The following is a 17,773-nucleotide window of genomic DNA, read 5'->3' as shown; positions in this document are numbered from 1 at the left end:
TAAATTGGAATCTTTTCCGGATAACTGAATAACCGTAATGTATATATATATATATATTTGACAGTCCAGCACGGTTCATCTTCTTGGTTCTTTCGGTAAAGTCACGCAGAAAAGAAACAATTAAATAATAAAAACAAAACATAACAAAATTATTCTCACGACGTTTCGGCCACAACGCAAGCAGCCGTCCTCTTCTTCACCTGAGGACGGCTGCTAGCATTGTGGCCGAAACGTCGTGAGAATAATTTTGTTATGTTTAGTTTTTATTATTTTATTGTTTCCCTTCTGCGTGACTTTACCGAAAGAACCAAGAAGATGAATCCCTGCAGTCACGAAAGCTTTAAATAGAAAAAAAATCCAGCACGGTTGTTTATCTGCTTGTCACAGTTATAGCGCGCACTGAATGGGGCAGGCACATTTGCTGTGGCCGTGGAGAGAACGACCTCCACCACGGACAATGGACCTCGCAGCTGCCTGTAGTCATGCGTTGCCAGGGCAGCAAGACCCGCACCAAAATCCCATCACCCTTCTTGTGCCCTACCCAACCCCACCACCACCACCGCCACAACTTCCTAAATCCCCACAGTTCTCGGCACTGAACCCCCCCCCCCCCCACCACCGCCACTCAGATCTCAAAAACAAAGACATAGATCCCCCCCCCCCACCCCGTTATACCCTAAACAGACTTGGAGCAAGTGCTGTTAGCGAGCACCTAACTCCTCTCTCTCTCAAACACGCGCACACACCACGCTTCTCTCTCTCACCCCCTGCCTTCAACTGGCAGGCAAAGGGCACTCCCAGCACATCATCGCCCGTTCGTCCTGCTCCTGCAGGCAACCTGTCGGATCGCGTGGGAGGCTGCCACTGAAAACAAACAAGAGGAGGGGGGGGAAGAAGACGAAGCAGCAGCAGCAGCAGGAGGAGGAGGTGGTGTTGGGAGGGGAATAGGGTACGAGCAGGATAACGACTGCTCCTCCATCACCACCACCCCCAGGTCGCCCTCCAACTCGTCCCCCCCACCACCACCCCCGGCGTGCCAGCAGTGCGGGCGGGGGTGCCTTTGAGCGATTCGGCCGTGCGCGCACAGCAGCATCAGCAGCATCAGGAACAACAGCAGCAGCAGCATCAGGAACAGCAGCAGCAGCAGCATCAGGAACAGCAGCAGCAGCGACGGTGGCGGCAGTAGCAGAGGCCCACGGCTCTCCCTGGCCCGGCCACCGCGCCGCGCGCATCTCCTCCCAACCTCCCGCGATCCGTGTGATCTGCGCCGCTGTACTGACCGCACGCCGTCTCCCTTGGGATCGATGAAAAATGAAGCGGTAAACTTTTTGACAATGTCGTTTTTTTGTTCCTTCTCTCTCTCTCATCTCTTCTCTTCTCCTCTCCCACACCGCCGCGACTTTTCCCGGGCCGATTCTTCCCCACCACCCCCCCCCGGCGACCCGACGCAGTCGCGGGTAGCAAAGAGTGTCTTGCGAAAAAGGCGTGCAACTGTGAATGCATCCGTCATGCGCTTTCTCCGCTCTCTCGCTCATCCCCTCTGGTCCCCCCCCTCCTCCTCCACATGACCCATACTGCTTGCCAGTAACTTTGTCGACACACGCTTAACTTTTTTGTTTACGACTACCGCTTTCAAATAGGCTTTACGTTGTTATTGGTTTTGTTGAAAACTTTCAACTCGCTTTGGCAAGTGCGGTCGATTTTCAAGTCAGTAAAGCCCCCAATGCTAATTTGTGTTAAGCTTTAGTTATGATTTTGGGTTCTAAATTCAGAAAGTTGCAACAAAGGTTGTATGTTCAGCAGGCATAACTGTTGAACTCAGAGTTGATGGCAATGCTTATTGCAATGTTTCAAGTATGACTTTAAACGTTGTTGAATGGAATGTGAACAATGCATATGCACACACTCCACATATACACTCACGTATACCTGGTAGCATTCACATTTGAGGGATGATATAACAGTTCAGAGTGATACGCCAAAAAATATGGATTCCCGTTTTCAGCTTGTAGCGATATTCATTGAAGATAATTATATTCAGCTGGAAGAAATGAAAATGTCTGATGCCAAGAAAGATTTTCTTCAGTTGAACATTGCGTTTCGGTGTTTTGGCAGCACATATCAAGGTGCTGGCTGGGTGGATAAACGTAATGCCTTTCATGTCTGCTGCATTCTGACTTTAATGGGAAAAAATTGGCAGAATTGTATTTATCTATCCCTGTTATATCCAGTCTGTTTTTACTTATCATGAGCAGCAGCAGCAGCATGCTGTGCTAAGATCTTCCTTTAATAGGTTTTCACCAATAAAGTAGTCGATGCTTTCAAATTGCAAAGCCAGTCACTGTTGAGTATATTCTACAAATACTCTTCATCCTGCATGACTTGTATAATAAACTTGGGAAATTGACTGTTCAACTTTAAAACGATGTCCTTCCGCCTCCCTCGTTTAATATGATCATTTTAATTTAGAATGTCCTTTAATATAAAGCACATTCATAAGAACGCTGAACACACTCACCTGAATGTACCTTGAATGCTCCATCCTTGGATTTATTATACAAACACCTGCTTTTAATTACGGGAATGTGATTAGCATAGTCCTGTCACTGAAGCTAATAATGCGCACGCATGCTATGGAATAATCAAGCGGTCCCCCCCCCCCACCCCCGAAAGAAATTGGGCCCGTGTTTGTTGTTCAAATTACATTTATTTATCGGTCCATTATGACGACATTCCACGAAGAGAGTTCGCTACTTTCATCTTTCATTACTCAAGAAACATAGGAGAGGTTTTGTTTTCAATTAAAGCAGAAATTATGCATTCGTTGTGGGTCTGGTTATCTTGCATTCTAAAGATACCGTTAACTATGCACAGCTTGCAAAGAAAATAATTGCATTTTCAAATCGATATGGAATTAAAGTATCTTAAAACGCGTGTTTCACCCCCCCCCCTCCTAATTAATTCCACGTAGAATCTCAATTTAGCATGCTACAGCGGTACAACTACATATAAGCAATATTTCCTACTGCCCTCGTAAACATGTGCAAGCCATTAAGTTAATAAAGGTAAATTAGATTTTTTTTTTAAAGGCAACTTGTGTTTTTGTTCATTTGAAAACGTGTAAAAACTCATTATGTGCCATAAAATATAAACGCTTGCTTACAGAGAAACTGCCGCATTACACCACGTGATTACGATAATAGCCAGTGGTGGACATTACACTAAAAGACCGTCCTATATGGGATGAGGCATATGATATTTCGCCATCCAAGGCTTGGATGTTGCCCACTTGGGGCAATTAACGTATGAACTACCCTGTATGTATACTGAATTTTAAAACGGTTACAGCACAAGGATTAGCTTTCCATTTCAGGCGAGAATTACGATTACCCTAAACGAGTTTTTAAAAAAACTCACAGTTTTCCAATCTAACACCTGCTATATTCATAGTGACAATACAAATTCCAGTCATTCAGTGCGAATGACTTTGCAAACTTTATTTCAGCACAGGTATTATCAATAATGAAACAATTTGTAACATAAGAATAGGTTTTTCCCCTTTTTCTGGCAACAAAACTGGAACCTTTGGTAACACGCACACTATTCCACGGACGTAAAGTATTACACCGTGGATATTGATTACATTACATAGAGCTGTCATTTACCTTTTCACTCAAGACTTAAATAAGCCACTAAAACTCCACTCAGACACCAAGCCAGGCAGTGATGACTATGCACGTGGCCTGTTACCCAGAACTGTGGAGGTAGCGAGATTTGGTGGTTCACACAGATGTTGTGAACTCCCTTTACGTTTACATCGAGGTCCCATACCCTGGCTCGTCAGGGGAAGACGGTACAGCACGTGGACTAATCGCCATCTGTCTCCATCTGTATGGGGATAGAGTGTTGCCCCCTCGCATACGTGGGTTTTCTCCGGTTGCTCCCGTTTCCTACCACATGTGTAATTATAAACACTCGTCGTAAATTGGCTGAAAACATCTATATATATAAAATCGTGCATGTCTGTCTGTCCGTCTGTGTGTGTGTGTGTGTGGATTTCGGACCATACGCACTTTCATTGGACGGCGGTTGCCCCTGGCAACGGCTAGCGACGCCTTCTCCGCTTTCATTGGACCTGCCAACGGCTAGCGACGCCTTCGCCAAGGGCTGCAGTTTCATTGGACGGCGGTTGCCCCTGCCAACGGCTAGCCACGCCTTCGCCACTTTAATAGGCTCCGTAAATAATTAAATAATAGCCATTACACAGTATTGTTGGAGCGCTGAGGGGGGGGGAAGGCACGCCACCCGTACCCTGCCTCTGCCGGGTGGACAATTTTGGCGAGGCCGCAGGCTCTGCACGCTACTAGGCCTCGACACCCACCACGCCACTCTGAGGTAAATTCATCAAAGTTTTTCCTACTCTTCACTCCACCCCCAACACAATGTGTGCAATTAATATTACTTTTAAACCCAACGCGCCAACAATCGATTACTTAAATGTTCACTGTACAAATAGTCATTAAGCTGGGTCAGCGTACTGCCAGTCTATCATGTAGACTGTAGCCTGCTTATTAAGCTCGGTGAGCGTACTGCCACTCTATCATCTACACTCTAGCCTGCTTATGATGCTGACTGCGTGTACTGGCAGTCTACAATGTGGACTGTAGCCTGCTTATTATAATCGATTCTTTATATGTTCTTTGTACAAATAGTCATTAAGCTGGTTGAGCGACCCCAGTTCGATTCCAACTCACGCCCACCACCGCTGACGATTATTTGAAACGGACCTGGCCCTCCCCTAGGTCCACTCAGCCTCAAACGCGTAACTGCTGTCGTGTGTGAACATCGTCACTGGGGAGACAAAGGCGGCCGGGCATCGTGGATCCAAGTCCCGGGCGAAGCCGGGTCATGTGTATGTGTGTATGTGTTTATGTGTATGTCTGTGTGTATGTATGTGTGTGTATATGTATGTGTGTATGTATGTGTGTATGTGTTTGTGTGTATGTATGTGTGTGTGTATGTATGTGGGTTTTTTTCTATGTCTTTATGTGTATGTCTGCGTGTCTGTATGTATGTGTGTATGTACGTGTGTGCATGTGCTTGTGTGTATGTATGTGTGTGTCTATGTATGTGTGTGTATGTGTTTCTGTGTATGTATGTGTGTTATGTGTCTGTCTGTGTGTCTGCATGTATGTGTGTGTGTATTGTGTATGTGTTTGTATGTATTTGTGTGTTTACGCTCGCATTACACAAATGTGTTGCAGGTCTAAGGCGTTCCTTGCGCAGCATTGCCGCTTTATTATTTCAGTCGTTTACTGCCGTACGCACCCTGAAAGTCGTGTGTGTCTGCAGCAAGCGCGTGTATGTGTACCTATGGACGCGCGTGTGTTGTGTAGGGGGAACAGTAGTGTAGTGCTTAGCGTGCTGCCTGTGTGTGTGTGTCTGTGTGTGTGTGTCTGTGTGTGTGTCTGTGTGTGTGTCTGTGTGTGTGCGTGTGTGGTGTGTGGGGAGCGGTAGTGTAGTGGTTAGCGTGCTGTCTGTGTGTCTGTGTGTGTGTGTCTGTCTGTGTGTGTCTGCGTGTGTCTGTGTGTGTGTCTGTGTGTGTGTCTGTGCGTGTGTGGTGTGTGAGGAGCGGTGGGTGTAGTGCTTAACGCTACGCTGCGCTACCAACCCGGCGAACCCAGTTCCATTCCCGCTCACGGCCACCACCGGTGACGATTATTTGAACCTCCCCTAGGTCGACTCTGCCTCAAACGAGTAACTGCTGTAGCGTATTAACATTGCCACTGGGGAGACAAAGGCGGTCGGCCGTGGTGGATACAAGTCCCGGGCGAAGCCGGGTAGTACAGCTAGTCTTAAAATAAAAACCCAAATGCAGAACCCTCCTGAAAAAGAATCTGACGACTCAGTGTGGCTTGTTTGTCCCTAGGCTGAGCATTATCCACAATGTGCTAGTGCATACTTAAGGTTGGCTGAGAGGTGCGATGGGCAGAGATTCCAGGTCTCAGCTGGGTTTGTTTTCAGCGTGCTCACAGATGGGGGGAGGTGCTTCATATGGCGAATGTGTTGGGCTCCTAACATCGTTGCCTCTTATTATCACTGGAATATTCAGAAATGTTGAGACATGAGCAATATTCGAGACGTTAGCTGGAGAGAGAAGGCAATTCAACAGCCAGATTTATATAAATTGTGTCAGTTCAAAATAGGATTACGTAGATATACAGCTTTCGCAACCGATTTTATCCATAAGGTGTTTGGGTTCGATCGCGTAAATATAAGTGTGTCGATAAGCCTGCCACCACACCGGTATGCTGAACTAGCAACGAATTGGCATGTTTTGTTTACGTAACAAACCTTACTAATTGGCGGTGTCGAGTGGTGGCTGGTTTTGACGCATTTATATTTACGCGAACTAACCCAAAAACCTATATTGTGCCTTGTTGTCTGTTGTCCAAATAAAACATTCCACAATCTCGGCTCTTTTGAGCCCATGTCCATCATGAGAATGTGTGCAGAATGTGTAGAAGCATGGCAATGTCATCTTGACAAACAAAGCATTCTGGAATTCCGGTTATTTTTGTTGTTGAAGACACAGCTTTGTGGATATAGTATTGTCATGCATAAGCCATTGTGCCTGATTTATAGAGTACTGTTGAAAGTGATTCCACAAACATTTGCCATTTGAGCACGCCGTTTCGCTGGAAATTATATCCAGCATCTTCGGGCGATTTGCCAGAATGGTGAAGCCGTCCACCTGCTTCCGGTCTTAAATAGTGCAGGATGATGTCATCATTGTTGAACCCCATCAGGATTCGAGATCAGAGGCGGCGGTGGGGGTGTATGCAATTATGTAATAGATCAGTAATCAACCACTTAGCATGTGACTCACCTGTAAGGAATTGCAATATGTGTTGTGTATTACTTAATAATACGCTTCCAGGCTACGCTGAGTCTATAGCGATCACAGCGGTTGAAATCATTTGAATTCTTCTCAATTTCAACTGATTATTTAACTAATATTGGCCAGTAATAATTCGTTCTGCATAACACTTCAACGTTATCAAAATCAATTGAATGTCCTTGTTGGCAAGCATGCTCTGCCACTGCTGACAGCTGTGTTTGGGATAATTTAATGTTCCTTTGGTGTTCTAACCCCAAAAACACTTTATTATGAATAATACTGGTCGCGAAAGCCTACGTGTTAAATTGAGTATTTGCCACCTCTATCAGGAACGTTGAGATTAGAATTGTGTTTGCAATTTAATGTTCCTTTGGTGTTCTAACCCCAAAAAAACGTTTATTATGAATAATACTGGTCGCGAAAGCCTACGTGTTAAATTGAGTATTTGCCACCTCTATCAGGAACGTTGAGATTAGAATTGTGTTTGCAGACCTTTCCTCAGTGATAAAGTGAGTAAACACTCACTGATACGACAGCAGCGATGCACGCGGCTTCATCATCTGGAATAGACTTTATCAACAAGTTTTTGTTAGAGCTGGAGTAGACCATAGGCCCTCTGCCAAAACCTTCTAGTACATCATAAAATGGTTGAGCATGCATACAGCTAACGTACAGCTCTCTGATGTGTTATCAGGATGTGACACGTGTTGTTCGGCATGACGTCCGACTTTTCATCCCACGTGCTGTGTGCTTGTGCAGTAACTTAATCATCACAACCACTAAAAATAATTTGCCTCCAGAAGCGCCCAGCACGTAGTTTTAAACGTCAGACATCATGCTGTACAGCACGCAGTACAACCTGACAACACAGAGCTGTCCAGCACAACCTCTAAAACCTAGACAGTAATAGAGCAAATTAATGCACTTTCTCGAGTACAAACAGATAATGGTATCAATAAGCGTTGCTCGTGTAACGCATACCTGCGGAGGGAGCTGGTAGGAACGTTGGGTTGCTCGGTCAATGGCCAGGGTCAATGGCGGCGTGGTGTATTCCGCAAATATGCCCGACTGTGAGGGCGGGCACAAGCCGGCGTGAGTAGGTTAAACGTTGAGTTTTATAAGGGCACTACGGGGTGACCAGCCCCTCCCCACCCAGCCCCACGCCTCCCAACCCCCACCCAGCCCCACCCTCCCCACCCAGCCCCTCCCCACCCTCCCCTCCCCACCCAACCCCTCCCCACCCTCCCCTCTCCACCCAGCCCCTCCCCACCCTCCCCTCCCCATCCAACCCCTCCCCACCCTCCCCTCTCCACCCAGCCCCACCCCTCCCATTTTTGGATTCACGACGGACGGACGGACACAATAATCCCCTGTGGGCTGGTGGAACCAGGTGGTTCCTACCAGTATTAATGTGGCATGTAGGCTTTACAGGTGTCTTGTGATGTATGCACGCAATACAACATCTCTGAAATCGAGTCCAGGGCAAGCGCCATGAAAAATTGAGCAATGGTAACATACGCTCCTCGGTTGTGCGTCCATGAGAACAGAGTGTCAGTACAAATAGTACCACTCATTAACTATGTATGAACATGTTCATGGAATGACAAAAGCATTGGGATTACCAGCAGCAAAAACACACTCTTTGCAACATAGATGATGAGAGTCCATACATTCTGCAGGTGAACTGTTAGTACAGCTAATATTCAGAGTTATGGGTGTCCCTTTGTAAAATCTTGCCGTGTCGTGTGTACACACATCATTACTCTATTCTCTGCATACTATGATGCTCCTACAATTTAAGTTACCTGCCAAATTTCGTGGTCATTTTGAAGAAAATCTATGGGTTTTTTCGAGAAAATATGCCATATATTGATGTACAATATATATGAATGTAATGTTGGGTGAATGCTCATAAAAAATATGAAAAAATACGGAGCATATGGCAATTAAATGACAATACAACCTATGATCAATCTCATATTGGTTTATGTGCTATGAAGAATAGATATTGCCCAAAATGTAACCAATTATATATTTTATTCTTTTAAGGCAGTGTTGTTGACACCACTTCACATGCAGCATCAACAAACAATTAGTTTAATGTCAGATGGACTGGCAATCAGACTAATAGAGTACAATATAGTACATACAAAGGCAATGTAAAATGTCAGTTTCAGCATAAGGAGAGACATGCTACATATGAAAACTAAATAGAATTTTCAGATAACCACTGAAACTGGTCATGTCGCCATTGAGAAGTGGTCACCTTGCAGTGAACTGAGCACGATGATAACATGAAGCACTACACTGGTAATAAAAAAAATTCTGGCCTGGACTTTTGCAGCTGTTATATGAAGCCCCTGAACCCCAACACCTAGGGATTAGTAAAATTACAATAACGTGAATCTATTTATGAATTCAGGAGAACATTACTGAGTCTCAAGACTGATTACACTGGTCAACAAAAAAAATACATTTTTTTCTGGCCTGGACTTTTGCAGCTATTTTAGACTAATTTCAGGGTGCTGATTCCAAATCTGATCTCAGATTTGCTCTATCTCATCTCATTTTTATGCTATCGGCATACCCCATTTTCATTGATTTACCCGAAATTAACTCTGTCACTTATGATTGCAAGTTGTTGCGAGTCAGTGACTGCTTTAGTGTTAAAATATGGTGCTGTATTTTTAGGATAGTGTGTTTATAATATAATTTTATGTAGATATCCACATTTATTTAATATTTTTATTCCGCCGTTTTTATTGAAAATGCAATATTTGATATCTCAAAAACCTGATGTGATAGACAAAAACTGATGCCAGATTTGGAATCAGCACCCCAAAATTACCTTAAAACTGTTGGAATACCTTATGCCAGAAAAAGTGTGTTGACCAGTGCTATGTTAACAAATATCACAAGCACTCAGATCCAGAGAGCATAGATAAATAAATATGTTCTACTGTGCAGATGCGTTTTTGAACGATTAGAAATACACTAGGCATCAGCGCATATCCGACCGTTACATAACCACCATTGCAATTAACCGCTCACATGTAGTGGCAAAAATACTGCATGGAGTGACTTTGATTTTCTCTAGAGGTTCACAAATCTGACCTTGTCACATTTAGCAATCTTATTAATCCTGCTACACATTCCCTTCTAAAGTACAGAAACGCATTTTCCTGTGTTGAATGTTGTTCGCAATTTATTTTTGTCCAGTAACCTATTTGAGCATGATGCAAGCAATTTGACTCAGATTTTTACATATGGATGTTTTCACTTGTCAGCCTAAACCTTTAGTTCCAAGCTTGTCAGTCAATTTTTTTTCTACAAAGGTATATATTGAGGTTAAAAGGGAGTTCAGGAGAGGGTGTGATACAAAAACAAACCAAATGAACATAGGCAAATTAATTTTCTTGCAATCCTACAATGCTGGCATTTAATGCAACATCGCTTTAACTCCGTAAAGACAACCTCATCATTGTATGTAAGATGTCAATCACATTGGCATAGCATGTCGAAACACAGTTATGAAAATAACCCTAAATATAAGAGAATTCAATGAGGGACCCTAATTGTTGCAAGTTGGTGAGATACAAGTTTTCCTTCTAATTTAAGTCCTATCTGCCACTTTTTTTTTGGATGAGCGCATTATTAAATTCCTCTCCATGCCACACAATGCCCGTCTTTGTTGCAATTTGTGGTTGCGGGCAGTCATCCATGTCCTGCAGAGCTCTGAAGCAAAGCGATCTCCGCGAAGCGCGGAGCGAACACACTGCCTGTTATTCTAAATTCCAGATGCCAAAAAAAGAAAAAGCCAAACCGTGACTCTTATCCCATTAGGAGTTCTCATTTCTTACAAATTGACAAAAATCACCGTGCGGCTAATTGCTTGGGCCTTCCGCATTTGTCCCCAAGGCGAAAAAAAAAATGCCGTCGAGTTTGCACAGCGATAAGTACGAGAGAGCGTGCATGCCAACTGCACTCAGTGTGTATACGTTTCAATAGCCACATTATGCACGCCCGTACATTCAATACGACGTTGGCGAGTGACTACGTCGGTCGCGTGCAATGAATGGTGGGTGTGAATGCGTTTCATTTGATTTATTTCAAGAAAAGGGCACTTTCAAAAATAAAATACCGACGTCAACCCGACCGCACGTGTCTGTGTTGTGCATTGCCGTGTCGCTTTGTGGCAGCCCCGGAGGCTTAGCCCCTTCACTGGAGCTTCCTGCGGTTTGAGACCGAATAGTTCAAATGAGGCTCAGGCAGGAAATGATTGCAACTGCTTCCCATTGGAAAACAGCAGAGCCCAGAGCTCCCAGATGTGGCATTGGCATTTGGTTCGGTATCAAGGCTGAGATTGACTGAGCTCCGGGGGCAGTGAGGAGATTGCCAGCCTGGAGGCATCGCTTTTGAAACACGTTTTAAAGATTCAGGTTGAGATGATGAAGCGAGCACCTCACCCTCGACCTATCGTTATACCTCTGCTGAACCGGGCAAAAGCGTCATGCAGAGTCGTTTAGTTATTTAATGGCTTGGAGTAGAAGTCTTGGAATGTAACGGCACACAATTTGCGATTGATTATTAATGAGGCTTTGCCTGTATACCTGAGCCACACACAAAAAAACATCTACTGTACTGGGCCTCTAATTGCATTGTTCTTGAGTAAGAGGCATCACCTGGAGAAGTGCAGAATAACAGTAATTGTACCAATTAAGACTATGGAATGGTGCTGCAGTATATTCATACACTGTAGGCATAACACTGGTATATTGTATTAAATACAAAGGCATACATTTTGTTTAATTATCAATTCATAAAGGAAACAACTTTTACTATATTTAAAATATAAAACCCAACAGTAACAGTGGAATGGGATATAATCTACCGAATATTAGAGGTTTTTAACACGGGCAAAATGATTCATGTTCACGTATAGTCAAAATGAAATAACTGTAAGACCGTGTAACATGTTTTGCAGTCACAACGGGGGAGCTAAAGGTTGCTTAAATTATTAATGTTTTTCATTTTCAGATGGTTTCCAGCGGAGAAACTTTGCAGGGGCCATCAGCCGAGATGTCAACTCATCAAACTTTCCACGGGGATTTAGCAGAAGCCTCCTGAACAAGGAGGGGGAGGGGGGGCGCGGGAGGAGTAGGTGTGAGTGTGGGGAATAAAACAAACCACAACGCGACGGAGCACAAGCTGTTAAGATTTCAGCAACAACAACAAGAAAAAAATCGCTGGCGAAAAAAAAAATCCTGAATAATAATAATGAACCGGATTCCATCTCCGAAGGCGCAGACGGCACACGGGGACGCCGATCGCCCGCGTGGACTCGCCCGCACGTGCGGAGGAGGAGACGGGCACTCCGTGCAGCCAACGTGCATCGCCATCTGTCCCACCACTCGGTCTGCCGCGTGCCAGCAGAGCGACACCGTGCTCACGGTATTTCGTGCCGCTGGGTTGTTTTTTTTTCTTCCACACCCGCCCACATCGTCGTGTCCCAGACATGCTCATCACTGTTGTTGGGAGATCGGATGTGGAGGGGTTTTTTTAATCCTTTATATTAAGTTCATTTGCTTGCTTGCTTGCGTGCTTACGACCGTGCAAAACTTTCGGTCGTTTTTTAACCCACTTTCCGTGATCCAATCGAGCTGACATTTTGCACACAGACTCGTTGTGTGTGACAATTTATTTTCGTGAAAATTTTTTCTCAAAATTTTCCACTTTTTAGGAAAAAAAATTTTCATATTTAATTTAAAATACCAATGTGATAAAAATGAAACTTACTCAAAAAAACAGAAATGAATAATAAAATAAAACCGATGCCACGCATATAAAGGATTTATAGTGAAAAACTTTGTTTTTACGGGTTAATTTTTTTTCTTCTTCTTGTTTAAGTCCCTGGTGCAAATCGCTTGAGAGGGAGGTTTGATCCCAAAGCCTTTTGGATAAATAACAACAGCAAAAACACAACACGTTTGTCAATAACATGAAACGTATATAAAAGGTTACGTCAAATGTGTAAATGACGATTTAAAAAACAACCCATCAAAACAAAGAAATCGTGCTGCACAAACTTCCCCAGGACATGCTCATGATTTGTGCACGCGCACACATGTCATTGTGCTTTTTACATATATTTGTGTCTTCGTTGATAAATAGGTGACGTTTCGGACAGTGGTAAATTTTCAGAGCATATGTGCTATAAAGCACATATTCAGTGTGTATACTTTTACTTTTAAGGAGTGTTAATTATGAATGTGTTGAGTTTTTTTGAATTTGCAATTGTGCACCACTGCCAACGCATAATCACAAAATCATTTGTTTTATGGAGGCTTCACTGTTTGTTTTTTTAACGTGTTTTACAATGGTAATTTAGAATTTTAGGCGAGCTCTGTCCACCGAGTGAAACCAACCAAACAACCAGACTCTGGGCCATCGTTTTTTGGGGCCTAAATACAAAAAAATGGGCCTCTGGATATTTTTCTCGAAAAGTAAGCTTTACAGTAATCACCATACGTATAATTTGCAATCACTTTGTCAATCCACGTCTGCCTGAAGGCTTTCTCACACTCCATTGGTCGCGGGGAAGGTAAGGGCTTTAAGGGATGGCAGAATAGTGGCTCACCAAAATCAGCTGCGTGACACCAAGTGTTGCTTGTAACATTAGCAGTATAGCCAGTGACCTATATACACTCGTGTGCAATAACTACAAGAGGTTATAAATGTATTCAAAATGTAAAGTATATTAAATCGTTCAGTTATTACCCTGATGCCAAAAAAGTTATTTCAGTAGCAAAGTAAATGATGCACACTAAAATCAATTACTCAAACATTTATTTAATAATAATCATAACAACGATCATAATTCATCACACTGGTCAGTGTGGTTTGGTAGATATGAGATACCCAAGACTGGTTCGGATATCACTGGCCATCGATGTCAGCCTGGGCCAGAAATCAAGCTCGGGTGATTAGCTTCAATGGGCAGTTCTCGAACCACAATGTGTATTTTCACAAACAGATTGCATAACATGTACAGCTATGAGCGTACAAAATAATGTTTATAATAATTACTGGCAACTCTGCTGCCTCATTACGACTAAAGCCATGGCAACGTTCCCAATCTCTGTCCTTCACTTTAACACGTGGTAGGCGTTCGCGAACAATATCATCCATAAAACAAGTTTTTTTTGGAACCTCCTTTGCCAGTAGCAAAATATGATAATCGTTATAAATCAATACCAGATAAGACAAAAACGATGATCTGGGAGTGATCTAGCTATTTGTTAAAAACTCCCTTGTCTATTAGGTATCCTCATGCCAAATACACGGGGACATCAAGGTTTGGCTTGTAGTTGTTAATCTACTGGTCCTGCAACAAAAATAAAATGAGACACTGAAAAGCACACATACATAATACATGCATGCTGGACAAATATAGCAAGCAGTTTTGCAACTGGCTGAATTAACAACCAGTAACATTATAGATGCATGCTCTATAAATAAGACAACACATAAATTCACAAATTCAATAAATATCTCACAGTATATCTTTCATATGAATACATTTATATAGCTACACTGTGCATTGGTACATAAAAAATGCATCACAAGTATATATACACATGTATGAAATATATGAAGTACATACACATGTACATAGAATCATAATGTGTTTATATATTTACGCTTTCACAAATAAGCTGATAAGTTCCATGATTGTCCTTACATGTTGCTGGGCAGCTGCTTTTAGCAAACGTAGAGAACTCCTCTTATCTACGGATGCTATTAATCCACAAGAGCTGAAGGGTTTTGACAAAACCCCCTCTTCTCTGCCGCTCTATTTTTACTATTGTATGCAATTTTCTGAGGGGTTTCCAATCTTTGTCTGTGGGTCAGCTTCCTATTATCTAAAAAATGGATCACAAATAATAGGAGTCGCGCAGAAAATTCATCCTATTTTTTGTGATTGTCCGTGACTTGTTTCCCGTGGTTGAGTGACGTAAAATTGCAGATTACCCCACGGATAATAGGATGTATAACATTGGTCCCTCCACATCATCACGGACCAGATTCATGCTCCTATATAGCATTGTAAACCCAGTGCTATTGTTGACACATTGAATGGCAAATACTTTCTTTAGAACTAATTTTGTGTTTAGTTTATTTCCCCCTCCGACACCTCTGATTAGCACGGTTAGTTACGTACGGTGCAAAATAAGTTAAACATCCGTATATCGCCTTGAGGCATTTTATGATTTCTAGGTCAGTTAGGAGAGGCACAGACCAAGTTGAGATACCGATTGGCAACAGGTTGCATGGCCATTAATTGAAACCACGTCACCGGGAGAAAATGGCGAATCGTTGTAGTGATTTTGATAATGGCGACGATAATAGGCAGGACAAAGACATGGACAGGACCTGTTGCAGCAACGGAGATGGAGGCCAGTGGCAGAGTGGCATCCAAAGGGGTTGACACGCCTGTATACCTGTCAACTCATACGGTTTACCCGTATTCTTGTACGGGAAATTGAGTTTTCAGGTCCATACGGCGGACAGCCGTTTGAATATGGGCAACTAATTTTTTGTTGGTGCATTTGTTTGTGTTTCTCCCTTGCGATGTGACTTTGTATGCTGAACTTTGAGGTTTATAAGGGCGCGGGGTGACCAATAAGGTCTTAATTGGTCTGTAATAAGGTAGGGCACTGATAAGGGGTTGACAGGTATGCACCTGAGAAGACGTCCACTGGAGAGAGATGAAAGCGGATAGATGGACTATCGTTATGGAGGGCGATGGCCTGGGGAGCCCTTAATCCTGTAGTGAATACAATCATGGCTGGTGAATACAAATGACGATGACTTGACGACGACAATAACGACGATGGCAATGAAGTGGCCAATGGACGTGACAAGTAAGTGCACAACGACGATACAATCTGAACAGTCGACAGAAAAGGGTCGAGAGATCCACAAGAAAGAACGGTGACCCCCCCCCCCCCCCCCCCCCCCCGCTGAAAATGACCCAAAAAGTTTGTCTCTCCCCCGCTCCCTCCCCGTATAAAGGAGCTGTCGGTGATGGAGGACGGCGACTGGGCCTTGGCTCGCGGCGGCCACGAGGAGCTGCGGCTGCGCGAGCTGGAGGAGGCGCGCACGCGGGCGCTGCAGCTGGAGAAGACCATGCGCTGGTGGTCAGACTGCACGGCGAGCTGGCGCGAGAAGTGGGCCAAGGTGCGCGCCGAGCGCAACCGCGCGCGCGAGGAGGCGCGCGCGCTGCGCGAGCGGCTCGAGGGGGCGACGGCCGAGCTGGCGGAGGCGCGGCGCGAGAGGCGCGGGGTGAGCGCCGACAGCGCCCGGACCCTCCGAGCCGAGACGGAACGACGGGGTGCGGGCGAGGAGGGTGACGAGGAGGACGCGCGTGACAGGAAAGATGTCGACGATGAGGATGACGAAGAAGGGGAACGGCAACAGGAAGATCTGAATGCCGACGACGATGATGATCGTGAGGCGGGTGATGCTGAGAGAGAGCCCGGAGACGTTAACAGAGCTGGCAAGGAGGTGGAGAGGATGAGCAGCCCGGAGCAGGAGCCTGTTCGAGACACGGAGCCAGGCAAACGCCCGGTGGCGCTACCCAGCAGCAAGGCAAGTGGCCGTCGGCCAAACTACACGCATCGTTATCGCAGGCGATGAACACGCGCGTACTTCACCGAGCGGAAAGTGAGGCGTTTAAAGGTTTTTATCACAAGATGTACGTCAAGTCAAAGTGTTTCCCCCTCTAGTCAAATGAGCATCGGGAGGTTCTTCTCCAATGGCAGGCGCCAGTCACCAATCGGACCGTTCCCACCGACTTCTAGTTTTATTGCTCACAGATTATGGGCCGAGTTATCTTCGGCCAGAATTCTAACTTCGTCGTTGAATGTGTACGTTATCATCTCGTGTATATCACGAACACAGAAAACTCCACCATTATCCGCCCAATTCCGAAGGCCGCGTCACTTTGGGGCCATTCTCATCCACTCCTTGGCAGCTTCAATCCACCCAACTCCCACTTTTACAGTACTTTGATCCGAACAAGGCACTTGCGATACCTCCACGTCAGTATAGCCTTCAACTGCTGAATGTTCTTCAATTAGTTGCTCTTCCATTACCAATATAGTTCCATTTCTTAGAAAATGTCCAGTAGCCAAGTTTATCTTCTCGGTTTTTTTGCCCATCAGAGTTTCTCATCCCATCATCTTCAGCAGTCGTGATCAATCCACTGCTGAATGAAATCTCCCCGTAACCGACACAATCTCTCACAGTTCCGCCTCATCAATACCCAATGGGCCTCCATGCACGAGCTTCTTTTTAAATCCTTTATATTAAGTTCACTTGCTTGCTTGCTTGCGCGCTCACGACAGTGCAAATCTTTTGGTCGTTTTTTAACCCACTTCCCGTAATCCAATCGAGCTGACATTTTGCACACAGACTCGTTGTGCGTGACAATTTCTTTTCGTGAAATTTTTTTTCCAAAATTTTACACTTTTTAGGTAATTTTTTTTTATATTTAATTACCAATTGCTTAATGGTGGCAGGCAATCATCTGGCCCATCTCAAGCCAGAGGACGAGAGGACTCTAGCCGCCCGTTTCAAAGACCAATGTGGGCTGGGTTGTGGCCCATTGAACACGCATATGAAGGATTTATAGTGAAAAACTTTGTTTTTACGGGTTATTTTTTTCTTTTCATCACTCCATCCTATCAGTCGATGTGCTCCAGCCGGGCACAAGTTCCGTTTCTTGGCTGCCACTCCCGTCGCCATCGTTGACTATTGGCCGTCATCCCTCCACGCAACGGCGCGTTTATATTCACGTCTTCTACAAGC

At 44.4% G+C, this 17,773-nt stretch overlaps 1 protein-coding gene across 1 annotated transcript in view; it reads left to right on the top strand.

The window, feature by feature from the left end:
• Positions 1-733: 733 nt before the first annotated feature.
• Positions 734-17,773, top strand: part of LOC133350765 (coiled-coil domain-containing protein 102A-like) — an 81,073-nt gene continuing 64,033 nt past the window's right edge. Inside the window, exons 1-3 of the mRNA XM_061565486.1 lie at positions 734-1,319; positions 11,939-12,352; positions 15,977-16,552. Of these exons, the coding sequence (XP_061421470.1) occupies positions 12,179-12,352; positions 15,977-16,552 (750 nt within the window). The 5' untranslated portion in view covers positions 734-1,319; positions 11,939-12,178. The remainder of the gene's footprint in view (positions 1,320-11,938; positions 12,353-15,976; positions 16,553-17,773) is intronic.

Source organism: Lethenteron reissneri, chromosome 35 (assembly GCF_015708825.2).
Source record: "Lethenteron reissneri isolate LAM-NWPU_2019-01 chromosome 35, ASM1570882v1, whole genome shotgun sequence".
NCBI classification, from domain to species: Eukaryota; Metazoa; Chordata; class Hyperoartia; order Petromyzontiformes; family Petromyzontidae; genus Lethenteron; species Lethenteron reissneri.
This window is presented reverse-complemented; position numbering and strand designations above follow the sequence as displayed.